Here is a 17,320-nt window from a genome sequence, read left to right as displayed (position 1 = left end):
TTTTTTTTTTAATCTTTATATATTGACATAAATATATACAAGTCTATATATACTCTTTTATGTGTGATCTCATGGTAAATAATATTATAAAACGTGCTACAAGTTTTAATAGATTCTGCCTTCACTTTTAGTAAACATTTCTCTCTAAAAGTAAATCCTAAGTTGACTTGAATTCTGAGATAACTCTTTAAAAATTTCAAGCACCCTAAGTAAATTGAATTTCAAGTTTAGTAAAAAATATTTTTATGTGAAATACCCTAGCGGTAATCGTTATTTTAATGTAAGGCTTTTTTTTACTAAACAAAAAAAGCATACTACCATTTAAAAATAACGTTTCAAATAAATCTCGACACAATCAGCACAAAGCTTCCATAGTCATTGTGATACATATATTCTATATATCGAGTTAAACAGCAATAATATACATTCTAATATGAGGTTTTAATGCATTTTTTTGAACTATACACCCATTAACAAAAAATAAACCTGTTTATAAAAAGATATTTTAAACATCAATAATGACTAATGGGACAATAATCAACATTTTATGGTTTATTGGACCCATATTTGCTGTGTCATATTTATCATCTTGGTTATTAAAACGATATATCTCTAAACATACACTTAATAATCATATTGAGATATTACTTATTCCATGGTTTAACTTGACAATTCTACTATTATCTGATTTTTTAATACCGATTGACGTTTATTCGGATGGATCCGTTTTTCTTTATTATTTATGGTTTGCCACATATGCATTACAATTCATAATTTGTTGGTTTTTACTACCATGTTTAATATCATATCATTCACTGAATTATTCTACTTACTCTATTCATGGTCCAATAAGACAATTATACGGCTCCATCATTCAGAACCTAAAATTTTGCGGTATTTCTTTGATTGTTTTATTTTTAACGTACATTTTTTCTGTTATATTTTTATCTATACATTCAATATGGCCAATTATAATATCACTATGTCATATTTACTCATTATCCTTTACATTGATCTTATTATCTATGGGGCTAATAATCGTGCCAAAAACGTTGTACAATTCTTTGTTTATAAATGAATCTAAATTGATAAACCAATATTATATACTTTTATCAAGACAGAATGATGAATTAAATGATTCAAAATTGTACCTATTAGACCATTCATTTAACATATTGCAGTCTAAGCCTTTAAATAATGGTGATGTTGAATTTAATCGATTATTAAAATCGTGTCAACAGAAAGTTAAAGTAAAAATAGATGAATTGAACTACGATGAAAACGATACTGACCATAGTCAAAATAATTATATCCTATTAGATGACTACAATGGAGAGGATTCTGAAAATATATTTGTTCCCATCAAAAATATTAATAAACTGAATAAAGAATGGAATAAATTTATTGCAAATTTTTATACTTTAAGATATCATAGATATCAAATTAATCAGTTAATTCACCGTTTAGCCAAGCAATCTTCTATTAATTTAGATTCAACTTTGAATTTGAATTATTCAACAAGAAGTTACAAAAAAACTACTTTCCAGTTAATACGCACCGTTTTTATTTTTTCTTCTTTAATTATAACAAGTACATTATCTTTTTGTATCATTTTATTTGAGATATTACCTATCAGATTATCGAACTGGATATTTTGGGAACGTATTTCATCATTTCGATGTTCTATTCCCATCACATTATTAGTAATTCTAATATACAATAAATTAATAACTTTGTATTCGATGACAATTATTAAGTTTCAAAATTTCCATCTAACACCAAACGGTCAATCAAATCCAATAAATCTGTTCTATTTTACATTATATGGCAATAGATTACTGTTTCCCTTATATTTCAATATTATGACTATCTTGCCAGAGAGTATCATAGAACAGACACAATTCAGTAAGATTCTTTATCATCAAATACAGGTGATACCCATTGTTAATTGGTTAAATAAATGGTTACCACCAATATTTATTACTACAATATCACTGTCTTATTATGATAATAAATTGAAATGGAAAATTTTGAATAAATTTATAAGTGACGATACATTGTATCAAATATTTGGTTGGTTTAATTTGGATGCTTATCTTGAAGAAAATGATTTATCCACTGGTTCAATATTTAATAATAGCCATAATAATGATCATAACAGTGTAGGTGGTATTGACAATGAAAGAGTGTCGATCTCTACAAATCATCGTTTTAGCATAAATAGTAATATATCTGCACTTTCTACAATAACAAAAAATAATAATGATAATGATATCAATATTCTCAATATGAATGATATTGAATATTCCTTACAAGACGGTAAATATCTTTTTGAAAGAGCTATGAGCAAAAGTAACACTAATAGATATACAGATAACATTAATTTTAATAATTCAAATATATTTTCTAACGAGAATGAACCAACCAAAGTTATTAAAAATGATACCCATCACTCTAGTATGTCCAAGTTAAGCAATTATTTAGACAATATATAGAAATACACACACACACACATATATATATATATATATATATATTCATGAAAAATAATATAGGATAGAATTGCTTGACAAGGTGTATATATTCACACGTAATATAGATAGAGTAGATATAAAATCGAACAAAAAATACGATATATATATACATATACATATATATATATATATGAAAGATAAAATAAAAAAAAATATGATTAATGATAGTAAAGCAGAAAAGAAGGGAAAAGAATGGAAATGGTGTCAAATAAAATAAAACAAAATAACTTATAAAAAACTAGTGGTAATTAATACAACCTAAAGAAACAAAAAAAAAAAGAATAACCGCCTATCAGGTATGGAGTGAATAAAATCATTTAAATGAATCGTTATTGAACTCTAATTTTTGATGGTATTTGTAGTTTTTCTTTGTAACAAAAACGTCAGTTAATGCATCATCATCAACAAACCAAGACACACGACCAGCTGCGCCTTCGTTGACAATACTACTTGGTAAACCTTTCTCAGGCCTTTCCATAATGGTCTTTATAATTGGAGCTTTTGTAGCACCCTCCACGACAAAAATGACCCTATGAGAATGACATATAACAGGGATTGTTAAAGATATTCTCTCTGATGGACCGCTTGGGGCATTTTCAACAGGCACCACCCAAGCCAACTTTTCACGCAAATTTTCTTGAAAATTTGGAAACAAAGACGCAATATGACCATCAGGAGCACACCCTAAGATAAATAAATCAAACATCGGAAGTTTCACAGAGTCTCTACCTGCAAAACCCTTAATTAAAACTTTTTCATAACTGTCTGCACATTCTTGTGGATCATTAATTAATGCCTCATCAATATGATAAATATTTGGCGTACCATATTTTTCTGTGTCAATTAAATCGAAAATTTCTCTTTTTGCTTGGCCATAATTACTCTGATCAGATTCAAAAGGCACCAATCTTTCATCTGCAAAATATATATCCCATTTCCCCCATTGAATATCGTTTCTTTTCAATAAACCCTCATGAAGAACTTGAATTAAAGATCCACCTGAGATAGCTATCTTAAATCTTAATTCTTTTTTAGGTCTTTCCTTTTTTTCTCTTGTAGAAGAAACACTTTTACTTGAATAAACTCTTTGCATATCAGAAGTTGAAGCATTAGTTGAATTCATATTTGTAGTGTTGGTACTAATCCCACTTAAAATACTACTATTATCACTAAGATTAACATTAGATGGCCTTCTTTCCTTTGGTATCAATGCTCCATTTTGTGCATATACTATATAATCAGCAACAGCCTCTGCCACACCTGAAAACTCATGGAATGCAAAGACTTTTGGAACAGTAGTAGTCATGATATTTATTCTTTATAAATTGATATTATTTTATTCAGAATTTTTAAATGTCTTTATAATTTTTACAATATGATAAAGGGAAAAGGATTAATACAATATAATAAAACAGTTTAATTTTTTTTTATAATATTTGTATAAAATATGTTTATTCAACTGGGAGTCTTGCAATACTCTTTACCTTATCAGATAACAAAAGAAACTTGTCTCAGACTTGAAATCTTATTATAATATCGTCAAACACACACACATACACACGGGTACACAATCACAGACAAAGGAGGTTGTAACGTTTACTAATATAAGACGAGTGAAAAGACGTTTTGCCGTCAAAACAAAGAATAAGTGTCAAATAAGCTAATAAGCACTGAGTGACCCTATTGTTAATACTACTTTCTTACTCTCTTGAACCAAATACCGTCTCCACATAAATTTTTGCAATTTTTTGTTTCTTTTCCAATTACTTTTTCCGTTGCATTTTTTAGTTTTTTTTTTCTTAAATTTTTTTTTGGTTTCATTTTACTAGAGAATATCTGTTACCCTGAAGTTAATTGAATAAGGAACAGGGTAACAGGCTGATCTACCCAGAATAAGAAGTAGTTGAAGTAGCAGACATAGCTGACGTAGTTGAAATAGCTGAAGTAGTTAGTATATATACTTACTTCCCGTTGATCTCGATTAATAAGATTTTAATAAAACCATTTACTATTTGTGAACATATCTACTTAATAACCAAAAAAAAAACCAAAAAAAAGAAGACTAGTGAAATATTTGTAACGCTGCTTCTAGTTTGGTAAACATTTCTTCTCTTTCCCCTTCTAAGGTGCTTAATACAGTGATTGCACCACCGGCTCCCAAAATCCATTGTTTGCCCGAATCATAAGAATATAGACAACGAATATTAACCGACCAATCTCCACGTCCGTTCAGGGACCAATAACCAGTTACACCACTATACACACCTCTATTACCACCACAGATCATTTCATTTACTACAGGTTCGATATTCTCTTGTAACAACTCAACAGTGATTTTCTTGGGTGCACCTGTCATGGATCCTGGAGGTAAAGAATGCTTTAATATATCCATCCCATTATAGTTACTCTTGGACATCCCATATGCCTTCACAACACTCACCAATTGATAAACTGTCTGATATTCTTCTACACTCATGAATTCCTCTACTTTAACGTTTGGTAACAGTTCATAAAGATCATTTCTGATTAAATCTAAGATCATCAGATTTTCACCAAACTCCTTTGGTGTCTTTAATACTTTTGTAGCCTCTTCCAAATCCATCATTTTTGATTTTTTCACTGTACCTTTAATTGGACGTAATTCACATGAATCAAGGTCCCACTTTAAGAATCGTTCTGGAGAAGAACTAATTAAACATAATTCTGAACCGTGCCTTTCGAACAGATCATTAAATTGTAAATAACTTGTAAATGGAGCTGGATTCTTTTGTACTAAAGTTTGGAAAACTCGCCACGGCGTCAATGTTTCTTGCGATGATATTATCTTTGGAATAACTATTGTCTGTGTAGTTAAACAAATCTCATATGAATCACCTTTATGCATATATCCTTGACACAGATCAAATGCTTTGCTATATGATACTGTTTTAGGCATTACAATATCATATTTAATCGACTCAGGCAATTCTTTGCTCCATCCTAATTCTTGCTTGATCCATAATTGTTCTGAAGTAAATAAATTTATAATCTCTTGAGGAAACATTTTTTCATCCTTAGATATCAAATATACTTCTCCATCGACGTGACTTATCAAAATGCAATTATTGATATATACAAGTTTTGCATCAGGCCTTAACCCATTTGTCTCTAGGGTGTCTTTTGTAGAGATATATGACCCCATTTCGTACCCAAGTATCCCTACAAATCCCCCAATAAAGGGAAGTCCATCTAACAAACCATCACACACGGCTAACCTATCGCTCATATAACCAGAAATGGTCTTCCAAAAGTCATCCTTCTCTTCATTGATCACTTTTAAAGAAGTATTAGACACATTATTTTTTAACCCATCAACCAACTGATCGTAATTTAAACGGGGATCTTGCCATTTATGTATAGTTGTCCTTGAAAAAGTGTTATAATGTGTAAACACTTCAGATGTAGAATCAGGTAGTGCAATAATAGACCATTCACCACGATTAGCAGATAACGAAGATGATGCGAATATGAATTTATCTTGTGCAATTTGATCCACTAGTTTTAAAGTGAATTTAATATCATTGATAATTTGGGGTAGAGTATACCTTCGAAGAAATTTAGGGATGTTGTCATATGGAAGATTATTACTGTTTTTGTTATTATCACATTTTTTAATTAGGGGAATCCTATCCACTGTACATTGTAGAGATTTCAACATCCTTATATTAAGAGACCTTTCATGATCTTTATTTAAAGATCTTTTAGTAATGTCTTGATTCCAATGTTTTGCAATTTTAATAAAATTTTGTATTAATAGATCACCATATTCAGAACAACAAGATTCAGGGTGATATTGTACAGCAAACCATGGTTTATCTTTAATTTGAACTCCCATTAACAGATCTCCATTTTCATCTCTTGTCGTGACTAATGGTATGACCGTGTGATTATTATCATCCTGTTCTTTATTTCTAATTACATGTAATGAATGATACCGTGTCGAATTAAAATTCAAAGGATAATTTGTGAAGAGTTTTGACTTAAAACCTTCATCAGTAACAACCATCTTGTACACTTGCCCATGCTTTATAGTATGTAATTGTTCAATATCACAATTTTGAGACAAACACATAGTTTGCATACCTAAACAGATACCTAAAATGGGGACATCATTAAAATCGACCTCCTTAAAGATATCATTTAAAATTCCAACATCTTTGTATCCATTCTTTGGATTCCCTGGGCCTGGGCCAATGATAAGGGCATCAAAACAAGATATCACCTTTTTAAGATCTTGAATGGATTTGAAGGTATCATTTCTGACTGTAGTCACTTCAATATTACATTTTAACCCAGCAGCCTGTTGTTCAACCAATCTTTGGACATTAAAGCAAAAGGAATCATACGAATCAATAAATAGGATATGAAACGAGATCATCCTATCTATTTTTATTATAGAGATCAATTTAAATTATTCAACCTTAACAGATTATTAGTTAGTCCTGAGTATACGAGTATAGTTATTTAAATCAAATCTCAGATCTATATATACCTTAATGTTAATAGTAATATTGAAAAAAGGTGATATGAAATATATGCAATTCCGAACGTCATAACCTCATATAACCACACATATTTGAAGGATCAAGAGTTTATTCCATGATTGCTCTACTTCTTCGTTTTCATTTGTCCATTTAGCGCAACGACAACAGAAGAACAAGAAGATGGAATAAATGGTTTGAGCAAGAAAGAGAGAAAGAAAAAAAAAGTATAAACACTCGTCTATACTTTATAATAACCTGATGTGTATCATTATTCCACAGCCAGACCTACATAAAAAATAATCTGTATACTTCTATATCTTGCACATTTCTCAACAGAATAACGGTACTTTCACAAGGAAGAATGATAGAAGTGGTGTGTAATGATCGTTTTGGGAAGAAGATCAGGGTCAAATGTCTTGAAGAGGACACTATTGGTGAATTCAAGAAGGTTTTGTCATTGCAGTTAGGTGTTATTGCAAGTAAGATTGTATTGCAAAAGGGTGGTCTGGTGTTAAAGGATCACATCACATTGGATGATTATGAAATACATGATAACACCAACCTAGAATTGTACTATTTATAGTTGTTTTGTATATATTCAGAAATATTCTAATTTAAGGTAAAATACGTGATGAATATAATTATAATGCTAAATTAAAATTTATATACAGCTGTATATATAATATATGTTTGTGTGTATGTGTTTATGTAGACGAATATATAGTGTTTACAAAAAATATTCTACTCTTCTATTCGATGCAGACTTTGATTGATAGGAATCTGAAAACACATCAACACCCATATTTGTCTCATTTAATTCGTTTGTCTCTGAGAATCCTTGCAGTAAACTGAAACCATTATTTCTTCTGCTAATATGGCTCAGTGTATCTTCTTCAAAATAATCAGATATAATTTTGCGGGTAGTTATTGAGCTTGACTGAGGTGTTAACATTTCTTCATTATAATATTCTGTGTCTGACAATGGATTCCAATCAGAAATGTTATTACTGCTATCATTATGAAAAGTATTTCTTCTAATCTCTGGTGCTTCTTCAAATACATTAAAATAAAAACTGTCTCTACTATACAATTCCAGGATTGAAGCCTTATTACCACATCTATAACAATAATTCGGTGCAGACCATACAGTGGTTACTAACCCGCCGAAATATACTTGGTACCCTTCACTACATAATTGGTGAGCCCTGTAAATTCTATCCATCCCATTTAATTGTAAAAATTTCTCTACTACACTTCGTCCAAATGTGTAGCCTGCACCTCTTGGTGATACTTGAAAGTGCTCTGATGTTTCAATTAAAAAATCTTCAGCAATATCACTGTTACCGTTCATATTATTTCTATTTCTGTTACTATTGCTATTACCACTATTACTGTTGTCAAAACTTGAATCTCTTGTGTTCATGCCATTTTCTTCTGGATCTGACCATACTAAGTCAGCCATAGCCCCATCATGGGGGATCTCTCTAAACCTATCAATTATTCTTATCTGATCAATGGTTTGTACATTAGGTGATAAACCGCCGTGAACACAAAACAATTCATCATCAATAATGCAAGCCAAAACCAAATAATCAAAAAGATCTGTTATCAGATTCCAAACTCTTGAACTACCACCGTACTTATTTAAACATTCTGTGTAAAATCCATAACTCTGTGTGATTTGTCTGGACTCATGATTACCCCTCAATAGATGTATTCTATTTGGATATCTCAATTTGAGTGTAATCAATAACATTATTGTCTCTACACTGTAAAGGCCTCTATCTACATAATCACCTAGAAAAAGATAATTTGTATCAGGTATTTTACCCCCTATTCTGAACATCTCTAACATATCGTGAAATTGCCCATGCATATCACCAACGACAGTCACTGGAGTACTTATATGAATCACATTAGATTCCTTGATTAACATTTCCTTCAATTTGAAGCACAATGCCTCAATAGTCACCTCTGGCAATAACCGACCTCTATATAGCAATTCAAGACACCTATCCAATTCCATACTTCGCTATTTATCTATGTATACCTAACCTTTTCTCCCTTTTAACCAATCTATGTATGCCTATATTCTACTATCAAACACACTATTCTTAACAGATCATGCAAAGAATTTATACCTTCCGTTGCAACAAGAGAAGTACTCTTGACAGTATGACCTTGATACCCTCTTCTATGAAGAATAATTGATAGACTCTTAGATTAGCAAATTTAACTACTGTTAGTACTATCATTATTACCATTTTTACCATTATTATTACCGTTATTACTACTACTACTATTTTTCATACTAAATTGATGTTAAAGGGAAAAGAGAAAAAAAAATAAACTAAAACCTGCAATACTATGTGAATTAAAATTACAATCAACAAAAAAAGAACCAAAAATTATTGTTACAACAAATAATTGATATAATTACTGGTGCCATCATATACATATGTATTTAAAAAGGAGTAAGAATTGTTGATATAAGTAACTTAATAGAAACAAAGTAAAAAAACTAGTGTATTGGAACTGTTTTATTTAATTATCAACCAATTTTTACAAATAAGTTAGCAAGTTAACTAATAGGTTTTCAATAGCAAAATATACAATTTATAACAATTTAACAACCTAATCTAACAACAACAACAACAACAACAATAATAATAATAATTTACTGCATTAATATAAAATTATTTTTTTTCTCCAGTACAGAAACATTTGCAATAAAACAGTTGAAAATTGTGAATTGTAAAAAGTACCAATAAATAATGCCAGATTATTTTGGGTTTAAGACTGAACTGCATAAAGACGAACATAGTGAAAACAGTACCCGAAAATCATCTAAAAATGCAAAATCAAGAACTTCAAGTATATCACAGCCACAAGTTACAGATAGCCATGTCCTTTCAAATCCAGTCTCTACAACTACTACTATGATAAGTTCAAAGGATACCTTTACTTTTATCCAACAACAAGGCAGAGCTGATAGTAGTTCCACCACACAACCTAAATCTCCTGTAATATCTATTGAATCGCCAAACGATGAAACTGTGTGTGTAGATACTCCGATAAGCGTACTCACTTTGAAAAGAACTCCATCAGTAAATCTTTTAAGATCACCTTCTCAGAATGCTGTTATGAATACCAATACTACCAATACTTCTACAAATTTTTCCAATGTTAATACTAACACAAATAAAAATGAGTCCATTTCATATAGAATAGGTGGAGTACCTACAGCTCTTTCAACTCAATTTAACAACTTCCAATTACAGCCATTATCTAGTTTGACACCAACTACTACAACATCAACGCCATCACATAACAACCTTAATAATACTACGTCGCCCCAATTCCTAAATACCCAATTAATGTATAATTCAAGTTCAGAAAGTTCTTCTGCTCGTTCAAGCAGAAGACCGTCGGTAATAGGCTCTCAAATGTCCAAATTTATTCTTAGTAATTCCACGCAACATAACTATACACATCAATTACCTCCCATCAGGACCTCTTTAAGTAGTGGCAGTGGTATCCCTACATTGAAATCATATAATAAAGAAAAAGAAATCAATGAAAATAAAGATCTTTCAAAGACTGCCATAATCTCTCCAGTTGTTAATCCAACTAATATCCCAAATGATACTTCATCACCACAATTACACAAAACGCCAGTTAGCATGAATCAATCATTTCAATCAGATAATATATTACATTCAAGCCCTTCAACTTTATTACAAAATAACAATACAGGTAACAACAATAATAGCATTAGTAGTAACAGCAATAGTAATAATAACACCAGCAACAATACTAATAACAACACAGGAAATACTGTACAAAGATCAACAAATACCAGTAGTAATATTAGTTTAAGATCTTTCAAGAAACAATATGTCCTAAATGAACAAGTGTATTTAGAAAGAATGAAAAATAGATTACAGGACGACGAATATTATACAAGAGGAATTGCTCCTTCTTCATCCATAATGGATAGTGATGATGATATTGATTCAGAAAATGATGATATGTTTGGTTTGAAGAGTTCTACATCAAATAAAATCAATGACAAAGATAGTTTTGGTTATAATTTTTTCACAACTTCAATCTTTCCAAATAGATTTTTAAGTTCATCATATGAAAATTTGTTAAGCGTTAACCCAAATTTTCTTTTGAATAAAATGGAATGGTTAAGTTTAGAAGATCCCAAGAAGAAACAGTTGATTGAAAGACTTCAGCTTGCCAGGTTGAAGAATAACACTTTACAAGATACTTTGGAATTGGAAGCTGTAGTGGAAAAATTGTTTAGTGATCAAAATATTATGGAACGTATAGAATGGCAGACTATGTTATTTAACGTATTAAAAGGTGATATTGTAAGAAGTGAAAAAACCAAAATCGCTAATAAAAGAACCAATGGTGTAGAAAATGATCGTAGTGATGACTTATGGCTTGAATTAAGAGCATGGATGAATGGTAGATCTATAGAAGATCAAAAAAAATCACTTCGAGAATTAAGAGACTCGGTGGATTTAATTATTGAAGAAATAATAAATTTTAAAGTTGCAGATGGTGCATCGTTTGAAGAAACTGAAGAGATTGTATCTACATTGATAAATAAATATTATAAAGTGATGAATTTATGGCCTACAGTAAGAAAGATGCAAATAGATAAGCCAAAGACCAAGACTAATGAATTTAATAAGAAGGTTGACATAATGTTAAGCTGGCTTAATGTGAAACAAAACTTAAATGGTCTCTCTAAGAAATTAGCAATGTGGATAGGTGTTGAACATTTAAATTTAGATGGAGATCAAGAAATGGAAAAGATTATTATCGAGAAAAGAAAGCAATTTGCTGAACAAGTAATGAAGGAGAAAGACATTGAAGCTATTTTCCAAAAAAAGATATTCTATCCATTGGCACCTTGGATACTTAAAACTAAACTCTTTTATGTTCAAAATATTTCTACTATTAAAGTCATGAATTTGAAATTTTCCGGTGAAGTATTAGTTATTTTACTTTTATTCCCAATGAAACTTTTAAAAGACATAATTTCTGTTAGAATTGCATATGCCAAAAAGCTTAGAAATCCTACAATGATGATGATTGATCAAATGATAGATGATTTTTTTTCGTATATTAGACTTTCTGTCCAATTAAAGTACACCCTAGTAATTTATTTGAAAGATTTTAATCTTCCAATAGATGCTGATGATAATTTCGAAAAAATAATTATAGAAGCAATCAAATATTTATTTGTATTATTACAACTAAAAATACTTGATGGAACTACAACACGATTCAGGGCATCGAAAGAACCTGATTTATTATTGAAGTACTGGGATGATTTGAAAAACATTGGATACTATATCAAAGGTGCTGGTAGTGTAATATCTATCGGGTTTAGTAAATTAACTTTGAGATTATTGCATAGATTGCATAGTTATTTAACTCAGCAACAAAATATACCACCTCCTTTAAAATCCTCACTTGAAGCTGAAAAATGGGTTACACAAATTTTTGAAAATTTAGGTTCTACTAAAAGAAAACTTAATAGGTTTACGAATGTTTTGACTAAGGCCTTTCAAAATTCAGTACTTTATCATGTAGAAGACTATGATATTTTATTACAAGGATTAAAAGATTCAGGTCATTTTCTTCTCTATACTGGTGGTGACCTTGAAGATAATGGAATATATTTAATTGGTAGTCGGGAACTTTTGGGATCTAGCGATGAAGAAATTGTCAACATACTAGAAAGCCGTAATATCGGTTGTGATTTACTACCGAAATTGGATATTAAAAATAGTTTAAATTTCTACAATGGGTTACCTTGTGCATCTTCAAATTTTGATTTAATTAACGATAGTGATGGTATTATATCTTATCCTAGTAATTATAATACTATAGACAATATTGAGGGAGCAAATTCATACGCAGAACGTAAACACAACAACTCAAGAACAAATCGTAAGACAAACTCCAACCATAAAATTTTAGACACAAATAGGGAAGCGGAAAATGAGATGTTAGAATTAGAAGAAAAATTGCAATCTTTAGGATACTTATTAATTTTACGTCCAAGTAAACCTATTGTATGGGAAGGAAGCATGTACAATCTTTCTGAGAACACTGTTATCCACTTTGAAAAATTTGATATTAAAAATGGGTTAGATACTATTACTTTAATTACACAAGGTTCTAGTTATGCTTTAGAATATCAATGTGATAGATTCCAACAAGTGGCTGGACCTTCGGTCTTTTTTTTAGAGAGGAAATGTTTAGTAGAAGATGTTGAAAACACACTCCATCGTATAAATAAAGGTTACTTTGGATGTACTTACAGTATGTTGAACGATTATGACAAGATAATAAGTACCTTCCAAAAAGTATCGTCATCCTCTGAAATTTTAAATGGTATATATTTGTTTACTAGAGATTTTGGTCGAAATTTTTTAAAGAATAATATTGCAGACAGTGAAAAGAAATCCATTATTATCATTTTAATGGTGAAGATTGGTATTGCATGGTTAACATTTTTAACTGAGGAATGTGATCCCACAGACCAAAAAACATTTAGATGGTGTGTAACTGCCATGGAGTTTGCAATGCAAATGATTAGCGGGTGGAATATCCTTGTATTGGATGATGTTCAATTTAAATTATTAAAGCAAAAAATATCTGCTTGCATGTCATTGTTGATTTCCCATTTTGATGTGATGGGTGCAAGAGCCTCTGAATTAGAAACAAATAATCAACAACCTTTGAGATCTAATGCTGCATTGATAGATGATTTTGATGTAGACTCGATGCTGTATGTGAACTCTCAATTGAGACTTCAAGACATCGAGAAATTAGAAAAAACGTTTAAGGTAAATCCACGTCAAGTGGGTAAAGTATTAGATGATAAGGTAGGTGATAATAAATATATTACTTCATTAGCCTCATCTATGTCAAATGTTTCAATCAGATGGCAAAAGAGAAAGTTTGTTGGTGGTGGTACTTTTGGTTCTGTGTATGCAGCTATTAATTTAGATAATGGTGATATATTAGCGGTAAAAGAAATTAAAATTCAAGATAGTAAGGCAATGCAAAAAATCTTTCCATGTATCAAGGAAGAAATGTCTGTTATGGAAATGTTGAATCATCCTAATATTATTCAATATTATGGTGTGGAAGTCCATAGAGATAAGGTAAATATATTTATGGAGTATTGTGAAGGTGGCTCACTTGCTAATTTACTAGAACATGGAAGAATTGAAGATGAAATGGTAACACAAGTATATACTTTAGAATTGTTAGAAGGTCTAGCATACTTGCACGAATCTGGAATTGTACATAGAGATATTAAACCAGAAAATATTCTTTTAGATTTCAATGGTATTATTAAATATGTAGATTTTGGTGCAGCAAGAAAAATAGCTAGAAATGGCACAGTTATACCGAGAGCTTCTATGTCTATGAACAAGAGTAAACATACTGTTAACAACTCTGCTTCCACTATGACAAGTGAATCTATAGCATCAACTGTTCATACAGGAGAATCAGACACAAAAACAAGCAGTATTATAACAGAAGACCGAACAACCAATGTTCAAGGAATGATTGGGACACCAATGTATATGGCACCAGAATCTATCACAGGATCTAAACATAAAGGTGCTTTTGGTGCAGATGATGTTTGGTCATTGGGTTGTGTGGTATTAGAAATGATTACTGGTAGAAGACCTTGGGCTAATTTAGACAATGAATGGGCTATTATGTATCAGGTGGCTGCTGGACAGACTCCTCAGTTACCTAATAAAGATGAAGTATCAAAAAGCGGTAGGAATTTTTTGAAGCGTTGCCTAGTACATGACCCACGTAAGAGAGCTACTGCAGTTGAATTATTGATGGATCCATGGATTGTTGATATAAGAGAAATTGCATTCGGTACACCCGATACCAATACAGAAGGTACAGTCTCATCTACAGTGCAAGATAATATATAATAATTACAAGTGATTATTAAAATTCATCAAGAAGACACTACTATAATCTGATATACACGAAGTATGTAATATTAACATTTTTCTATTTAACTAATAAAAAAATAAATATATATATTGACGTTAAAGGAGGAAAGTGACAAAAAGAATTTGAAATATCACTTTTATGATTATTGTCTAACTTTCTTATATGTATAGAAAATATCATTTTGAATGAAAGTCTTATCAAATGTTTCATTGAAGATATTGACAAGATATTGAGTTGTGACAAGTTCACTTAGAAGAGTTGGTAATTTTTCTATATTATCAAAGAATATTCTGCCAAGCTCCTTATCTTTGTTGTTCTTAATAAATTGATTTATATGTGAACGAATAAATGAAAGATCCACATGTGTGAACATTTTATTTTTTTGGATTAATTCCCATTTATAATCATCTGATTGATCAAATTGAAATGGGAATTGCTTTGGATCATTTTGATGAGTAATAATGTAATCAAAAGTGCTCCACTTAAATTCTAATTTATTCAAATCTTCGGTTTTGTCATAAGTAATATTGTATAGCGGTGATTCTATTTGTCCAAAAAGTGTAACACCGGTCATACATGGAGGTACAGTTATATGAACATTAGCGTTGGTTATATTCTTATCAACTAAATATTGATTGAAATTAGCTAATGCTTCGCCACCAGGATAATTCATAGACGATATTTTGGAAAACAAAAGTGAAATTGTACCTGAAATTATAACAGATAAAGGAAGTAAACTTAATAACAAAACGTTCTTCAAATTTTGTACTTTAATATTTTCCCAAAGATACGAGGCAGCAGTCGATCCTAACATGATAATTGGTGGAATTGAATAAATAATAAATCTCCATTCTTTATGTGGCTGAAATGACATAATAAAAATATGGAAATAACTAGCCAGTGTGACAATTTTTAAGTTATAGGGTGCAAATCTGAAACCAAGATAATTCAACAAAAGGATAGTTGGCGGTATGAATAACATTCTCAGGTAATGTGTGAAATATGCAATAAATGGTTCTGTTCCCCAATCAGAGGCTTTACCAGATATAACATTAAAAATAAAAGCATCTACTTCAGGTAAAGTCCAGTCCCCCCAGAAATAGGAATCAATAACTATACTTAAAAATGCCCCTAACGATCCTCCCATTAAAGCAAATCTAATGCTTTTAAATCCATCAAGCTTATTATAATAGTATGAAAATAAGAATACGCCAAAGGTTAAAGCAGACACTTCTAATCTGAAGACAATAGAAGTAAAGGATAATAAGGCTAAAGCCCAATTAAGCTTTTCATTTAAAATCAAACCGAATGATACATTAATTAAAGGTAAAGTCATGACAAAATTTGGTAAAGGTCTAGTTGCATAGAACATGAGATGAAAACTTGTCATGGTAAATAGCAAAAACCATTTCCCAACACTTGAAAAATGTCTAATTAAATCTAAATTGTTTCTAGTGCTTTTCTCATTTTGTTCTGATTCTAATTGCATGTATTTATCAAACATAGATTGTAAAGAGTTCTTTAAATAAATTAACGATGCAGCATTAGTTAACCCAATAATTGATCTTACTAATAATTGTGTTTCAAACCCAGCTGAAATATCACTTGATGATTTACTAAATATATGAGAAATGATAATAAATGGATTAGTTAAAAAAGATATCAACAAAGCACCGATGAAAGTTCTAGGGACAACACCAGGAAATTGAAGATGATCATATTTTGATATATCCCATATTCCATATTTCAATATATCATGTATTGCTTGGATATTAAAACTTTCTTCTACCTTAGTGTAAGGAGAATTAACTAAATGATAGGATATTACAACTAAAAGTGCTGTATCTAAATATGACCATTTCATATTTATTGATTATATTACTATTTCGATTATGATCAGCTCTTCTATATATATCTATATAAGATTGTACAGTTATAAATAATCAACTAATGCCTGACTGTTGAATATACCAAATACAATCCCACACATATTCATTTATATATATAATTTAAGGATAATATCACCATCTTTGTTCACAAACATATCTAACAGTTTAACAGCCGTTCTACACAACTTTTTTTTTCACTTTTGAAAGTTTATAACATCTATGAACCGACTCGATTTCTAGTAGCAAAAAGTTTCAATGCACAACACAAATTACACTTCACACATCTGTCATTCAACTAAGTATTACAACCTACTTATAATCATTCTATGTAGATTGATGTGTGCATCAGTGC

The 17,320-nt window shown here is 30.4% G+C and overlaps 7 protein-coding genes across 7 annotated transcripts; 3 read left to right on the top strand and 4 right to left on the bottom strand.

Annotated features, from left to right (window-relative positions):
* Positions 1-518: 518 nt before the first annotated feature.
* Positions 519-2,495, top strand: PWA37_000518 (uncharacterized protein; the record flags this gene model as incomplete). Its single annotated transcript, XM_064857193.1, has 1 exon — positions 519-2,495. One exon carries the CDS (start codon positions 519-521, stop codon positions 2,493-2,495), a length of 1,977 nt encoding a protein of 658 aa, XP_064716326.1.
* A 352-nt stretch (positions 2,496-2,847) lies between these two features.
* SOL1 (Sol1p) lies at positions 2,848-3,840 on the bottom strand (the record flags this gene model as incomplete). Its single annotated transcript, XM_064857192.1, has 1 exon — positions 2,848-3,840. The coding sequence occupies one exon, from the start codon at positions 3,838-3,840 to the stop codon at positions 2,848-2,850; it is 993 nt and encodes a 330-aa protein (XP_064716325.1).
* Positions 3,841-4,596: 756 nt separating this feature from the next.
* Positions 4,597-6,951, bottom strand: ABZ1 (4-amino-4-deoxychorismate synthase; the record flags this gene model as incomplete). Its single annotated transcript, XM_064857191.1, has 1 exon — positions 4,597-6,951. The coding sequence occupies one exon, from the start codon at positions 6,949-6,951 to the stop codon at positions 4,597-4,599; it is 2,355 nt and encodes a 784-aa protein (XP_064716324.1).
* Positions 6,952-7,418: 467 nt separating this feature from the next.
* HUB1 (ubiquitin-like protein HUB1) lies at positions 7,419-7,640 on the top strand (the record flags this gene model as incomplete). The annotated part of the gene is made up of 1 exon (XM_064857190.1): positions 7,419-7,640. The coding sequence occupies one exon, from the start codon at positions 7,419-7,421 to the stop codon at positions 7,638-7,640; it is 222 nt and encodes a 73-aa protein (XP_064716323.1).
* A 144-nt stretch (positions 7,641-7,784) lies between these two features.
* Positions 7,785-9,083, bottom strand: PPG1 (putative serine/threonine-protein kinase PPG1; the record flags this gene model as incomplete). Its single annotated transcript, XM_064857189.1, has 1 exon — positions 7,785-9,083. One exon carries the CDS (start codon positions 9,081-9,083, stop codon positions 7,785-7,787), a length of 1,299 nt encoding a protein of 432 aa, XP_064716322.1.
* A 748-nt stretch (positions 9,084-9,831) lies between these two features.
* SSK2 (mitogen-activated protein kinase kinase kinase SSK2) lies at positions 9,832-15,054 on the top strand (the record flags this gene model as incomplete). Its single annotated transcript, XM_064857188.1, has 1 exon — positions 9,832-15,054. The coding sequence occupies one exon, from the start codon at positions 9,832-9,834 to the stop codon at positions 15,052-15,054; it is 5,223 nt and encodes a 1,740-aa protein (XP_064716321.1).
* Positions 15,055-15,221: 167 nt separating this feature from the next.
* Positions 15,222-16,943, bottom strand: ALG12 (dolichyl-P-Man:Man(7)GlcNAc(2)-PP-dolichol alpha-1,6-mannosyltransferase; the record flags this gene model as incomplete). The annotated part of the gene is made up of 1 exon (XM_064857187.1): positions 15,222-16,943. The coding sequence occupies one exon, from the start codon at positions 16,941-16,943 to the stop codon at positions 15,222-15,224; it is 1,722 nt and encodes a 573-aa protein (XP_064716320.1).
* Between the last annotated feature and the right edge of the window lie 377 nt (positions 16,944-17,320).

Source organism: Arxiozyma heterogenica (genome assembly GCF_036370985.1).
Source record: "Arxiozyma heterogenica strain weizmannii chromosome Unknown scaffold_11, whole genome shotgun sequence".
Classification (NCBI taxonomy): domain Eukaryota; kingdom Fungi; phylum Ascomycota; class Saccharomycetes; order Saccharomycetales; family Saccharomycetaceae; genus Arxiozyma; species Arxiozyma heterogenica.
This window is presented reverse-complemented; position numbering and strand designations above follow the sequence as displayed.